General features: G+C 35.9%; 1 protein-coding gene across 2 annotated transcripts in view; it reads left to right on the forward strand.

Moving 5' to 3' along the window:
• Mms22l (MMS22 like, DNA repair protein) overlaps nucleotides 1–16,036 on the forward strand; it is a 124,980-nt gene that overhangs the window by 29,756 nt on the left and 79,188 nt on the right. For both annotated transcript variants that reach the window (XM_059254061.1, XM_059254062.1), the window contains exons 11-12: nucleotides 6,775–6,837; nucleotides 15,574–15,693. In XM_059254061.1, coding sequence (XP_059110044.1) covers nucleotides 6,775–6,837; nucleotides 15,574–15,693 — 183 coding nt within the window. The remainder of the gene's footprint in view (nucleotides 1–6,774; nucleotides 6,838–15,573; nucleotides 15,694–16,036) is intronic.

The following is a 16,036-nucleotide window of genomic DNA, read 5'->3' on the forward strand; positions in this document are numbered from 1 at the left end:
TGCTCATAAGTCTTGTATGGACATTGAGTAAATTGCTCAAGATTTTCTGACCCTGTGTTTTCTCACAGAAAAATCATGGCTTTGCTTTGCTCCAAAGTTTCCTTCTAGTTGTAAATTCTGCAAGAGTGTCAAAGGGAAAGCATATATATGTCTCCCTGAAATCAATCAGTTGGTTTTGTATGTAATAGAATGAAAGTATTCCTTTGGGGGCTGGAGATAGGGCTCAGTGGTTAAGAACACATTGTGTTCTGGCCAAGCACTTAAGTTTTCTTCCCTGCATCCCCACTACCTGTAATTTTTGCTCCAGAGGATCTGCTGTCCTCTATGGGCCTCCTGCAGGCAACTACAGTGGTGTACAGACACTTAATTTTAAAAGAAAGAATCTTTCAAGTGTTTCTCTTGCATAGCATTTCTTTCTATTTATTTATTTATTTTGAGTCAGGGTTTCTCTGTGTAGCTTTGTGCCTTTCCTGGAACTCATTCTTGTAGTCCAGGCTGACCTTGAACTCACAGAGATCCTCCTGCCTCTGCCTCCCGAGTGCTGGGATTAAAGGCGTGCGCCACCACCACCTGGCTGCATAGCATTTCTTAAGAGGTGCCTTTCCTTAAATCTATTTAACAAACTATGAAGTTTGCTTCAAACAAGAAGACAGATTTTATCTATTGAATTATTGTTTAATTGAAAACATTCTTTTATGGTATTATTTAAAAATTTTGTGACAAACCACCTAGTAAATATATTTATTTGAAAACCTATTTGATGTTTTGAATTTCTGTATGTTTATAGTTTCTTCCATTCTCAGAAAAGGACAGAATTATACCAATATATCTGTTTCATGAAATTCAGACTTCTGAGGCAAGAGGATTGACACAAATTCAAGGCTAGCCTAGGCTGCATAGTGAGTTCCAGGTCAGCCTGGGCTGTGGGGTGAAGTCCTGTCTCAAAACCCAGCCCTCTAAATAAAACAGGCAGGTTTCTAGGTCTCAACTCTGTAGATCCTTATTTATTAATCTGATTTGAGGTTTGTGATTTGTGAATCTTTATGATTTTTGAAAATATTCCTTAGTTTCAGTCTCTGTAGGTATGGCAACTCATTCTCTATGCTTATTGTCTTAGGGTTTCTATTGCTGTAAAGAGACACCATGACCACAGAAACTCTAAATAAATTAATTAGGTGGCTTACAGTTCAGAGGTTCAATCCATTATCATCATGGTGGGGCATAGTGGTCTGTAGGTGGACATGGTGCTTGAGAAGGAGCTAAAAATTCTACATCTTTGATCTGCAGGCAACAGGAAGTGAACTGTCTCACTGAGTGTAGCTTAAACATAGGAGATCTCAAAGCCCACCCCTACAGTAGCGCACTTCCTCCAGTAAGGCCACAACTCCTAATAGTGCTACTCCCAATGAGCTTATGGGGCCAGTTACATTCAAACTACCACACAGATGAAATGTGTTCAGGCTTGCACTTTGGAGCATTGAACTACATGATCTCTGAGATGTCATCTATGGTGTCTGAATGTTAGGACTGATAGTATTGTAGCAATAGAAAGGCCTCTAGACGTCCTCCAAATAATCTTTAATAACAAAAGTTCTTTAAGGAAATCTCAAGATAAAGTAAGTTAGTGCTGTAGGAGGTTCATGTGCACCTCAATATGGCAATTTAAGCTGTCTTTTTTTTTTTTTTTTTAAATCAGTAGAGTGAACTAACACAGATGAACTGCATGTCCTTTAGTTCTGTCCATGAGAGTTTGGCTTCCTGATACATAATAAATACTCAAAATTTTGCAGTTGTCATAATTTCTTTTATGGCCCATTTATTAAGTATTTTTGTGGAATAGTATGCTAATGTTAAACATCATTTAATTATTAGAATATTAGAGCAACATTAACTAAAAAATATCCTATAATTCTGAAGTCTCAGCATAAGCATTTTTATTTCTCTTCCTGTTCTACATTAATTCCTCTAAGAACACATTCCTTGTTTTAACCAGTGTATATAAATGTAGTACTTTGTCAAGCACTTCTGAGTTGTATTAGGTGTTATAATAAGTGTTCATAAGAGGATCTATATGAAATACATTGTTCTTGCTTTGTTTCAGGGAATATGCTTTTAGTGTATTAATACTTTTTTGAACTGTAGTAACCTGTAGTGAGTGCTGTATTTCAGTAGTGGTTGGTACTTACCCTAGATAGGCCCAGTGTTGTTCAGTCATTGCTGCTACAGAGCACTGGTGGTTTATTCTGAGAACTCTGGAAATGATTGCTTTATTAGTGTGCAGTCAAGATAGTAAATGAATGTGTCTTTGAACTGTGTTCTTCTGTGGGTTTCTTTTGCCAAAATACTTAAAAATATTGTTTAAAATCTTATTTATGTGGAAGGTTTTTTATTTTTTATTTTTTATTTTTTTATTTTTTTTTTGTTTTTTTTTTTTGTTTTTCGAGACAGGGTTTCTCTGTGTAGCTTTGCGCCTTTCCTGGAACTCACTTGGTAGACCAGGCTGGCCTCGAACTCACAGAGATCCTCCTGGCTCTGCCTCCCGAGTGCTGGGATTAAAGGCGTGCGCCACCACCGCCCGGCGTGGAAGGTTTTTTAAAGCAAACCGCCATATTTGAAAATGGAAGCTTTTCTGTGATAAAAGTAATTACAATATATATTTATGTATGTACATATAAAATAAAAGTTGCTGTTAGATGTATAGTCTCAGAGTTTCCAATATTTCTGAACTTTGTTATGGCTTTTAAAGAAAAAGTGTAGCCTTTCCATTAGTCATAGTTTTTATTTGATATGTAAATGCATATTGCATTTACAGTGTATTTAATATGCCAATAATTATTTACTTTTTAGTGTGTTAAAAAGTAGGAGAGAAAATGATATATCCATTTCACAGGTAAAGAAGTAGAGATACATAATGATCAAGGGTTCATTTTACTTTGTCTCTTAGATAAACTTGATTTCTTTTTTTAAAGAGTTCTCCAAAAGATTGACGCTTATAAGTAGATCTTTGGTGGGATAACCATGTGCTCCAATTTGCCATAGGCAATCTGTTTTATGTTAGCTGACATTTAATCTGATTTTCAATTTTATTCCCCAAGTTACCTTATTATTAAATTAGATGGTCATTCTTTTTTTTATCCTAATTGATTTAGTGACCTTTTTTTTTTATTACTTATTTAAAATCTTATTTATTTTATTTTTATTTTTTATTTTATTTTACAATACAATTTGGTTCTACATATCAGCCACGGATTCCTTTGTTCTCCCCCCTCCCGCCCCTCTCCCCTTCCCTCTAGCCCACCCCTCATTCCCACCTCCTAGATGGTCATTCTTATCTATTACTATAAAGGCATGTTGGTTGATTCCTTCAGAGCAATTATAAACGGATGTTAATTTGGATCTGGGATATATTTAAACATAAGTTTGAAAATTGCCTTGATGCTCTTTCCTCCTTATGATACATTGATGTTGCCAGCTATCCCGTAGAAAGTGGTTATATAGTAGTGTGTTGTTTTTCCACTAAAGAATACTGTGTGAAGGATGATAAGAAGTAATAATGGTTAGTTACATGCTTTTCACTGGAGAAATATTGTGGACAAAATTAGGTGTGTTAACTTTTAAATGTGATGTTTCAACTTTTTCCAAAGTTTGATATGAATTCTTTACTTTTTAAATAAGTTTTAGAAATGATTTTTATTTTGTTTCTGTAACTTGGAGAATTAATTTGAAAATTAGCCAATATCTTTTTATAAGTCCGTAAGAAAAATATAGTATCCCAGTTCTCGCATTAGAAGCTCTAGCTTTTCATTCATTTCTGTTCAATGTTGTTCTCTTAATCTAAGTGAGAGTTTGTTATTACCTTACAATCCCAGTCAGTCTATTTTACAGCCAAACATTGTTTAAAGATGTGAATTACTTTGGGCATTGCAAGGGTCAATTGTAACAGTGTGTTTTCTGCCAAAAACACGAGGTAATCACCAGGCATGCTCCTTTTGAAGCATTTGAAATGGCAACCAAATAAAAGCTATGAAATGTAATCTTAAAATGAGAGTTGCACAGGTCCAAATGTAGTCAGCTGGAGGTGGAAAGTGAGTCTTTCTGTTTCGTGTGGGGCTGGTACCTATAAAATTTAAATGGGCACCTTGCTTTTTAATGGAATAAAAAATAGAAAACATAGTCCCAGGTTGATGACCCCTACATGACTTGGCTTTAGAAATTTGATATGTGGGCATTATTATGGTAAAATTATTTATAGGAACAATGCTATCATGCTTAAATTAGCTTGTGGAAGTAATATATGTTTTTTTGGTACTATATTCTCTTATGTTGGATTTGGGCATGGTAGTTACCTTTTTTTTTTAAAGAATTTTATTTATTTTTATATGTATACATGCATGTAAATATATAAGTGCAACTTGCTGAGTCTACTTAATGATGCTTGTATGTATGTGCTTTAAGAGCTGACCACTTGCTCTTTGATAACAGATCAGGTGTTCATCCCTGGGGAAGACCAACTCTTCCTAGCAGTCATCAGTTGCTTGTAGCCCTTTATCTAGGAGTGGATCCTTGTAAGATTTCCCTCATCCACCTCCTTCTTTTGATACATAGTTTAATTTATTTAGATTATAGCCATCATGTAGTTTACATTGTTCAAATTCTTTGGGTAAGAATTACATTACTCTGACATTCTTGTGATTTAAATGACTTGATAGGACAATTGAAACATACTCATTAACGTGATCCAATTGTAAAACAAAAATCTGAATTGTATCAACCTTGTCCTGTTCCTGATTACTTACCTGCCCCTGGTGGTGACATTTTCTTCTCTTCATAGTGGTCTACTAACTGTAAGATGAATAAACCCTTCCCTCCCCAAGCTGCTTTTGGTCCCCAAGTGTTTTCTACAGCAGTAGAAAGCAAATAAGAAGTACATAGGGCAGAGAACAGGTGGAGTACCAAATGGGGATTTCATTTATCCTTTGACTAGGAGTCAGGGCATACTAATGTGTGACAGTATTCACAGTGTATAATGACCAAGACTTTGCTCCATCTTCAATGTTCATAGTTTCTTGGACCTCCGTTACAGAGATATGACCTGTTACTGTTCAAGTAGCTGATCACAGTCTCCAGGCTAGATGACCCAAAGTCACACTGTTGGTCTGTGGAGCTTGATCAAACCCTGCCCTAAGACTCCGTGGTTATGACCAGCCTCTGCTCTGTCATATTCTCAAAGTAATGTGGTAGGTCTCTAAACCAAGGTGTTCCTTTCAGGCTTTGATAGTCTGATGACTCAGAGATGAGTGATTTGGTTTTTGTTTTGTTTTGTTTTGCTTTTTGCTGGTGGTAACTAAGACATTGCTTTAGTAATTGTTACATAACAAAAAAGGTAGTGAAATGAAACAATACATATCTCATTTGTAGTTTCTAAGAGTTGGGAATATTTTTAGAGCATTATCTAGGTGGTTCCTGGCTCAGGATCTCAGTTATCACTTAGAGGCAGTTCCTGAAGGCTTAACTGGGATTAGAAGATTTAATTTTGGCAGAATATATTAATTTACTATTCTGTGGGCTTCAGGTCTGCTCACAGTAGGGATGTTTCCTTGGTTAAATTAGCAGGAGAGTGTTGTCAAGGTGGAAGCTTCACGGAAGTGACATGTTGGCACTCATTAGTATTGGTAGTCTGTTGATGAGCATCCCCTTTATGGTGGGGGAGGGGACTATATAAATGATTCAGACCCAGAGGCAGAGACCATAAAAATCCATCTTAGTTGCTGACTACTGCTGTTGTGCTACTTTTAGTTTGGAAGTACTTACTGATTTAGTATAGCTAGCACTTTATATGAATATTTTCCAGCCTTTTAAAAATTACAATTAGTGAACACACCTTCTATTCACTAGAGTTTATTTTTATAAATATAATCATGTGATGGTCAAGACCGACTCTCTGTGTAGCTCTGACTGTCCTGGAACTCATGTAGACCAGTCTGGCCTTGAACTCAAAAGAGAGCTGCCTCCTAACTGCTGGGATAAAAGGCTTACACCACAAAGGGCCTTATCTTTGCTCTTTCGGACTCTAGCTTTGGTTTTTGAAGTTTAAATTAGTTTTCACACTTTTTCTGCATTAGAAACTACTTGCTTGCTTTTGGAAGTGCTTTCTCCTTGCTTCTGGTCCACCAGTGTCCACATATCTCAGTTTCTAAGAACTGAGTATCCTGAGAAAATATCCTCCAGGCTTTCTTGTTAGAAAAGTGAGGTTTTGAGAAACTTTGTTGAAGTCCACTGTAGCTCTCTTCCTTGCAGCATAGTCATGCATAGAATTGGAATATCCCCATAGATGACCAGTTGTTAAATAAAAGCATTACCAAGTTTTCTTTATATATAAAACTGTATTAAAGTTTTAATTTAATAAGATAGACCATCTTTGGGATATTGCAAATAAAATGATGGAAAAATCTCATGTAAGAAGGAGAGTAGGGAAGACTGGCATGTAAACTTATAAAATACATACTGCTATATCATTTTTTTAGTTAGGTTATATGTAACAACAAATTAAGTATTTAAGCCATGTATAAACCTATAGAAGTACTACTTTTATAAATAAGACCAGATATGATTAGAATAGTTTTAGATTTATTTCTTCAAGTATGTCAGCTAAGATTCACTGTAAGAAATTACAAAGGTGTTTTAACAATGGAGCTTCACACTTGTACCATAAATTTAAATATGTGCATAATAAAGAGCAGCAATTTCAATGCAGCCGTATTTTTCTCTTTTCAGAGACAGATGGAGTCAAATTGGAGCTTTACTGAAGAACTTTTGAAACAGTCTGTCACTGTTCAGGTATGCCGCTAAAGTGAGGCACTGTATGACTTATGCATTTTATAGTATAAATTTTACACAAAAATCTAAGCAAATTTAAAAATGATTTAAATAACAATTTATTACAAATCTGAGATTTTTTGAAGGGTCAACTCACAGTAATTCATATTAAATCCTTAGAGATTTTTATTTTTAACACTGAATTTGTCAGTTAAAGGACAAAGATAATTATCTTAGTTGGTGACTTTGAAAGAATGTATTCAAAATAAGTGGGAGATGCTTCGGAGTTATAAGGCATTCCTTGACTGTATGATAGCAAGCCAGGCGACATGATGAAGGAGATAGTCAGTGGTATTGGAAATGCAGCTCTATCCTCCTCACAGCAGGAAGGTGACTTGCCTTGCTGAGCAATTTGTCTTACAGGCTTGAATCCTATTCTCACTGATAAGGTCCTCGTTTCTGAGCACTCATTTCATACCTTATCATTTTTCTTTCCGCAGAGCTGTTAATGTAGTGCTTCATGGCCCAGAGGTCAGACTTGACCTCCTTTAAAATAGTTTTAAATATCCTGTTCATCTTCTCTTTAAATATGTTGTAGTTCTGTAAAGTTCTATAATGTAAGGAACCTGTTATGGAAGGTTATGATGTGGAATATTTTTTAATTTGGGAAATAAATTGCTTTTCTGTTAATGAAGATTATTTAAAACTCAAAGAGGTATAAATAATAATATAAGAAGATGGCTTTGTGTGTGTATGCTTATAGAAGTATATATCTGACCACTAAGCCATCTCTTCAGACCAAAAAGCTGAATATTTAAAAACTGTAAATGGTTGAAGTTATATGTGCTGTCTGTATTAACTATATGTGACCATTAATGTTTCTAATTATCATAAGAACCTTATCAGTTATAAGCTAGATGTCTTGTAGAATACCAGGGAATTAAAGATATTATGAGAAATCCTTTAACCACTGTAAAAGCTATGTTTGCTTTATATTTTCCTGTATAATTTTAATTGTCTTTCTCTATATTGATTTAGTAACACTTTATATGTATTATTACTAGAATATAGGAAATCAGGGAGTAGTCATGAAATAAGAAATAGATATTGCATTGGTCATTGTCATTTTTATCAGTTACTAATTCATTCTTTTACTTTTAGAATTTCATTTATGAAACTGTTTATGTCATTCCCCCCTTTCAGAGTCTTCCCCACTCAAATTCATACTTGATGACTTGCAGAGCTTTCTTCAATCCAAGTACAAGTAACTTGAGTAAAGTCTGAATAGTGTTATATTTCTAGTAATGGTTCATCTGAGTTAGGAACTGGGAGCTTCAGTTTCCTAATTAAGTTGTAACTGTGTGTGTGCTTGAAATTGTCTTCCAGCCCCTTTTTTTTCTCTCTTCCTTTTGTATTTAACAATTTAAAATTTTCATAAAACCATGAATTTACAGAGTTTTTGAGCTCTTTATCATAGACTGTTCCTTACATAGACATACCCATATTGGTGGGACAACCGGAAAGAATTTGTCATTGGTCTCTTCTGTAGAAATACTTGCTTTTAATTAATACTTCACTTAACTCCTCCCCGTGGATGTTGACTCCCTGTAATTTAAGACTTTTTTTGATATTTGGGGATTAAACCCAAGGCCTCTGCTTGCTAAGTGGGTGCTCTTTCATTACACTAGATCCCCTTCCCTAATCTTGATTTTAAGTACATATTTTCACAGCATAATTAGCATTTTAATGGTGGCAGTTGAAATTGTTTTTAAGATTTAAGATAGCTTATCCTTAAAAACAGATTATCTGAGCCAGGCAGTGGTGGCGCACGCCTTTAATTTCAGCACTCAGGAGGCAGAGGCAGGCGGATCTCTGTGTGTTCGAGGCCAGCCTGGGCTACAGAGTGAGATCCCAGAAAGGCACAAAGCTACACAGAAAAACCCTGTCTCGAAAAACCAAAAAAAAAAAAAACACAACCAGATTGTCGGACCAACCATCTCAGTTTACCTGGCCTGGGGTTTCAGTGACCAAACCAGGAAAGTCCTGAGCAAACCAAAATGAGTCTATCCCCTTGGAATTATTACTAATTCAAGACGCTTTCTCCAGCAGGTTAGGTCTTTCTAAGTCAAAGTAATATCTTTCTGTGGAAGAAGTAGTCCTGCAGTAAAAACAGTCCTCTGGATTTCTCTGGTATTTTTTTCAGTGTTACTGTATCACTATTGCATCAAATAATAGTCAATAAGTAAAAAGGAATACTTGCTGAAGTTCTTAAGACGAATTTTGTGTGTGTAGGGAAGCTAAGTGGGTATTAAGAATTAATACATTTTGATAGAACTCCAGAAGCCCACACCCATGCTCTGAGGTGTCTTTCTTCTAGAGCATCTCACTTTTTCTATGTATCTATACTTGTAGATATGTAATTTGTTCTTAAATTGACATGTCTGTATGGTAAACAAACTAAAACATTGAATGCTTCATTATCAAATGTTTGTCCTATGAAACATGTCCAAATTTAATATGCCTAAATTTAATTTTTCAAAATAAGGCAGGAAGACATTCTTCTATAAAAGTCTAAAGTAACTTTCTGGAGCAAATATATTAAAAGAGATATAATGGGAAGAGTCATCAGATAGCCCTTGCTCTGGCTCTTTTCTCTCTCTTTCACACATACACACACACACACACACACACACACACACACACCACACACACTCTGTCCCACGCAAAACATACCCCTAAGATTGGATAACCACAGGGCTTGTTAAAAGTTTAGGAGTTGAGTAGCATGTATAGTATGCCAGCCTAGGTTTAAGGCTATGTGGGAAAGAGCCCACAGGTCTTCTGGTCTATTTAAAAAACAAAAAAACTAATCAAGATTTCCATACCCTTATTTAACTGTATCAGGTAGATTTGGAGCTTAAAATTCAGCAAGTAAAATGTGTCTCCTTAAAAAGTCAGATTGTGAATCTTATTACATTTGTTGTGATCCTCAGGAATCAGCATGTAGGCCAACAGTGTTATTTCTCTTTGGCAAATAAAATGTAATTAATGCTAATGATAGTCTTATACTAATAATCCTATGTTGTGATGTTGTGTTTATATTTTACCCCTAAGAGATTTAGGCTTGGAAGGGTTAAGCCGCTGTGTAGGTTTGGCCAGCTAGCTAGGAAATGTCAGGATTTGTATTTGAATCATCACATATAGTTTCTAAATATATGTAAAAAGCATATCTGTGTTCTGTAGTATTATTATTATTTCCCTCTGCAGAATGTGATGAGGAATTATGGGTAAAGAAATGAGTAAACTCAAGTATTTTTAGGTATTCACCTTTTAGGTCTCTCGTGGTTATGAACTTGAGTGAGTATGTCCACAGATTCCCCTATTCCTATTGTGTCATATGTTTTTGCCTTAACTACCTGGGCCCGAAGATTGACAAGTCTCTTCTATCTATAATTTAGTTGATGAACAATACTTTTCTTTTTAAAAATCAACTTCCCTTTTTACCATTTTAAAGAGTTTTTTTTTTTTTTTTCATGTATTGTAGCTAGATTTCTAATTGGTCTTAATAATAAAAACCTGGAGCCAGATATCGGGGTAAATGCTACAAGATCAGAGAGACAAAAGAGCAAGCCACAACCATCACCTCTTACCTTGCCAACTCCTCAGCCTGAAAAAGACTGAGCTACTGTCTCCTCCCACCTTATATTCCTCTCTCCAACCAGCCATATCACTTCCTGTCTCCACCTCCCTAGCTGGGATTAAAGGCATGAGATCCCAAGTTGTGAGATCAAAAGTGTGTGCTACCACTGCCTAACTCTTGTTTCTCTTAGACTGGATCAAACTTGGTGGCCTTGAGATCCTTCTTCCTCTGCCTCCTAAGTACTGGGATTAAAGGTGTATGCTACCACTGTCTGGCCTCTATGGCTAACTAGTGGCTTAGCTCCACACTCTGAGATCTTAAGGCAAATGATCACAAACAAAATATCAACACATTGTATATGTTTGTGTGAGTTTATTTGTACTGTGTGCATGCAGGTGCCCACAGAGGCCAGAGAGTGTTAGATCCCCTAGAACTGGAGTTATAGGCAGTTGTGAGCTGCCTTCTGCTAGTGCTGGGAACTGAACCCAGGTCTTCTGTAAGAGCAGTATGTACTCTTAACCACTGAGTGAACTCTCCAACCCTGAACACATACTTTTTAAGAGAATTTTAAAAAAAATATGGGAAATGGTTTAGAATAAGGCAATAGTTTATATATAGAATGTGAAAATATAGAGTAATATAATGAATGTTCTGTAATTGTAAGCTTTGAAAAAAGGCCTTTTATGTATCACATTCAACTGACTCGCCTATCCTTCCAGAACAAGGAATATTTTGAAGAATTTTATTTTAATCTATAGCCACTGAAGGGCAGTTTTTTTTTTTTTAACTTCCAAAAGTAAAAAGATCCCCTTAAATGCTATATTTAATTTCTTCACTGTTGTATACAACAAGAAGAACATAGGTTTTGGACTCCAAAAGAATGTAGATCAAATCTGGCATTTGCTAATTGTTCTCATTTTTTCTTGCTCTTGATATAGAATAGTTTGTATAACAAACTTAAGAGGTGTACCTTTCTCTTCACCTTTCCAAACTACCTACCTTTTTTTGGACTGAATATACTTTTTGGATATTACATGCAAAACACGTTTCAGATTCCAGATAAATCCTTCAAGGTGAACTTTATAAGGCAGTTTGTTTTGCCTTGATCACATAATAAAACTAGTATACAGTAACTCAGCTCAGTATTATGCTGTGAACATCAATGTGAGCTTAGATCTACATTAACTTTTATAATATAGAGTCACAATATCGGTAATGAACCTGTTGGTTAAATGAATGTGCAGGCACCTAGTAGAAATAGTCTTCGACTCAGCCTTAGATTTGTTTCTGAAACATTTATGAAGCCTCTTTATGAATGAGACATTGTACTGTGCTTTGAAGGCATTATTCTAGGCCTGAGAGAACTCATAGACACTTGATATACGAGAGACAAACTTAACTCCCTCCTCTGTAATTAGTCATTTTTTGTGGGTTTTTTGTTGTTGCTGTTGTAGATTATACAATAAATATAGCCATTCCCTCAGAAATGTCTTTTATTCCTTAACTCTTCCTTAAACTCTGTTTAAATCTGAAAAGACTTACCTATCCTCTCCTACTGCATTCCTGTCACCATTTGGTATTGCTGGAAGAAATTAATTATTCCTTTTTACTTGTCCAGCTTTTAAATTCTTGATCATAAGTGTCAAGTAGCAGTCCACTCTAGAATTTTTGCAACACAAACAAGTACAAAGCCAGAACAAAGACAATGAATTCTAATGACTTAATTTAGAACTTTTCTCTACCACACTGTTTTCATAATCTATACCCAGACCACTAAACTCAGCATCTGCTTGGTACTTATTGAGAAAATCTACCAGGTAAATGTAAACTCCTCTATCTTTGCAAGTTTGTATCTTCCAATCTCCAGAAGACTTTTCTTCTGTATAGAAAGTATTACTGCTTCTTCAAAGAACTAGTCTCCTTCCTTAAACACCATATAGGGTAACTTCTCATTTGTTCAAGGACTTTCTTTATATATCCCCATTAAAATATATTCTTCATCCCCTTTTATCTCCTCAGCCACCCATGATTGAATTTCTGACATGTCCAAAGTGTTCTTATCATAGGCACCACTGACTTGCATATTGTTAAGTGTAAGAGTTCTTATTTTTCCTTATTTTTCAACTTGACAATAATATTTAACCCTGGTCACCATTGGTTTTATTTGAAATACTTATCTTGGTTTCTGTGATAACTAATTTTCTTACCATTTTATTGGCCATTTGTTTTGTAGACTTTTCTATATTCCTCTACTCAGTATCTGTTAGAATTAAAAAAAAAAAAACAAACCTCTATTGTTAATTTATTCCTCGTTTTTATGTGTGTTCTTTACGTTACTTATTGTACTTAGCCTCTTAGGTCTAAAAACTATTAATATGATGTTAACACCCAGGTTTATACTAACAACTTTTGACTTCTCCCCTGAGCTTTATTGTGTACTTAGCACTTGCTTGTGGATGCCCTGTTCATTTTCCCCATTGACTTCTCCGTATTCTTTGCCGCAATCTATTTTAGTTATTCTAAGTTGATATTCTCCTTTGTTTCTTTACCAAACCTATCTCTAGAGTTGTTCTCTTATCCCAGAGTTGGAGCTTTGTGGAGTTACCTCCTTCCTGGTACTTCTTTTCTGTTCTCATTGCCAGTATTCATTCTCCATGCATGATTCAGAGCAGCAGTTTTTATATAACCAGATCATTTTGCTCCTGTGATTATATACTTCCAATGACTCTACGACATGTTTAATATAAAATCCAGATTCCTTGTCAAGACCAGTAAAGTCTGAAATGAGATACAAGCCTTCAAGCCCAGCCTGTCTCTGTCTTAAGTCTTGTAATACCACACTGACTGTTAGTTTAGGAACTTCTCATTTGTTTTCTCTGCCTTTTCTGCTTTTCTTCCAGGTTTTCTATTCTTTGGCTCTTTTAGTCATTTAGCTCAAATGTCTCCCTGTAAAAGGCTTTTGAATCTTTTACACTCAGTCAAAGTATGATGACTAACCTTTGCTACTGAGAGAATGAAAAAGAAAGAAAGAAAGAAAGAGAGAAAGAAAGAAAGAAAGAAAAGAAAGAAAGAAAGAAAAAAAGAAAGAAAGAAAGAAAGAGAAAAAAAGAAGGACATGACTGCTCCTAGGTATGGTAGAGGAGAAAGTTTATTGTAGATTGTAGCTTGAGTTTTCCTGCCTGGCCCACAGTCAGGACAAATCTTTGTCACCTGCCAGTTCCACAGCCACTCAGACCCGACCAAGTAAACACAGAGACTTATATTGGTTACAAACTGTATGGCCGTGGCAGGCTTCTTGCTAACTGTTCTTACAGCTTAAATTAATCCATTTCTATAAATCTATACCTTGCCACGTGGCTCGTGGCTTACCGGCATCTTCACATGCTGTTTGTCATCGTGGCGGCTGGCAGTGTCTCTCTGACTCAGCCTTCCACTTCCCAGCTTTATTCTCTTCCTTGTCCCGCCTATACTTCCTGCCTAGCCACTGGCCAATCAGTGATTTATTTATTGACCAATCAGCAACACATTTGACATACAGACCATCCCACAGCAGTAGATGAAAGGGAGAGCATAGCCAGAGGCAGGAACATCTGGGAGAGTTCAGAGTGAGCATGTCCAGGCTGAGCTGGGCCATGTGAGTGGATGGGGGAGGGGAGGAGGGAGAGGAACCAAGGGAAGACCTAGGCCAAGAGACTGAGATATATAGGGCCAAATTGGCTGAGATATATAGGGGCCAGAGGAGCTGGGAGGAGGGAAGCCCAACCCAGCCCAGTATCTTGGCTGGCGAGTTTAGGGTAGAGGGTAGAATATGCTAGCCATACCTTGTAATAGGTAGGGTCTGAGGGATGCTGGGAGAACCTGGCAGCCAGCTTCTGCTATGATATGTTAATGGGCACCTCAGCCATTTGTCCTCAGTTTGAGACATAACAGTGACTGCCACATGCCCTTGCTTTGTTCATGTTTTTCACAGCAATTAAAATTGTGTAAATTTACTTAATCTGTTTGAGTGTCTAGTTTTCTTTTCCTCCCTCAAAGGGTAAGCTCTGTTAGTACAGGTACTCTGATTATTACTGTAGATGTCTTGCTTTAAAACATGCCTTGTATGTGCTGTACTAAATACAGTTGTTGAATGACTGAAATTCAGGTGTCATTTTAAAAACAAAAGTATCTGGCTATTTCATCATAGAAGATTAACTTATTTACTATTTCTCCCTTATCTTCTAAAAGATTTTTAAAAAATAGACAAGATAATACTCTGCCAATGCTGTGATCTTATTTATTTACTTAGCATAAGGATGAGACAGGGTCTCTATACACAGTCCTGGCTGTCGTGGAACTCACTATGTTGACTAGGCTGGTCTTGAGCTCACAGAGATCTGCCTGCCTCTGCTTTCCCAGCACTGTGATCTTATTTTTAAATATTGTTACTATATTTATTTATGTGTGGGTTGTATAATGTGAATGGACACACATGCGCCATGACCTGTGTATAGAAGTCAGAGGATGACTTGCAGGAGTCCGTTCTCTCCTTCTGCTGTGTGGGTCCTGGGGATCAAACTTACGTTGTCAGGATTGGCAGCAAGTGTCCTTACCTTCTGAGCCATTTCTCAATCCTCTAATAATTTCCCTCCCTCCCTCTTTGTACTAGGCCCTCCTGAAAGTTAGACAATGCTCTACAACTCTGTGACTTCCCAGCACCAAACCTGTGGGTTTTTTTTTTTTTAAGAACAAATATAATCCTGTGAAAGAATTTGGTTAAATTCTTAAGTATGACCAAGCTTTCTGAATTTTTTGTGCATTTTAATTATTAAATTATTTCATACTCTTAGTTGGATTTCTTTTTTGTTCTTTGGGTTTCCTAACATCAGTTTTCAAACATCTACTCTATGTTTTAAGTAACTGAATTATAGAGTTTCCATTATCTGAAGATGCTAATAATAAGTTTTGTTTCCTTTATGTCAGGTCAGACCTTGTGTTCTGAGATTGAGAATGACCATGATTTGGTGATATATATTCACACTCTTTTTAGTGCTTGGTTTTTCAGCACATTATCAAGTGATACATTATTAGAGCCATTTACTCCTTTATGACTTCAGGTTTTTTATTTCTTTTTTTAGGATAGTATACTAGAAGAACAGTTACGAATGTATCTTCACTGTTGTTTGACACTGTGTGATTTCTGGGAGCCAAACATTTCAATTGTCACCATTCTATGGGAATATTATAGTAAGAACCTGGTAAGTAAGTAGAATATGGATTTGCTCTAGAAATTTGAAATTTGCTTATGATATTTGAGGGGCATTTTACAATTTAACTATGAGAACTATGAAGTTTTTTAAATACTAATTTTTGTTTGGAATAGGATGTGGCTTGCAAGTGGTTTCATTTTTCACAAACATTGTCTGTGGAGATCTGGCATATAGAGTCAGTATTTAGTGTTCCTTTTCTCTTGAATGGGTAAGCAGAGTAACCAGAAATATGGGATTATACAAATTACAAACCTTCATTTACAAATTAAAAATAATTTTTAAACTTAAGCATGATTTATCTTTATTTTATATGTATGAGTATTTTGCCTGC

Source organism: Peromyscus eremicus, chromosome 2, assembly GCF_949786415.1.
Source record: "Peromyscus eremicus chromosome 2, PerEre_H2_v1, whole genome shotgun sequence".
In the NCBI taxonomy this organism is placed as follows: Eukaryota; Metazoa; Chordata; class Mammalia; order Rodentia; family Cricetidae; genus Peromyscus; species Peromyscus eremicus.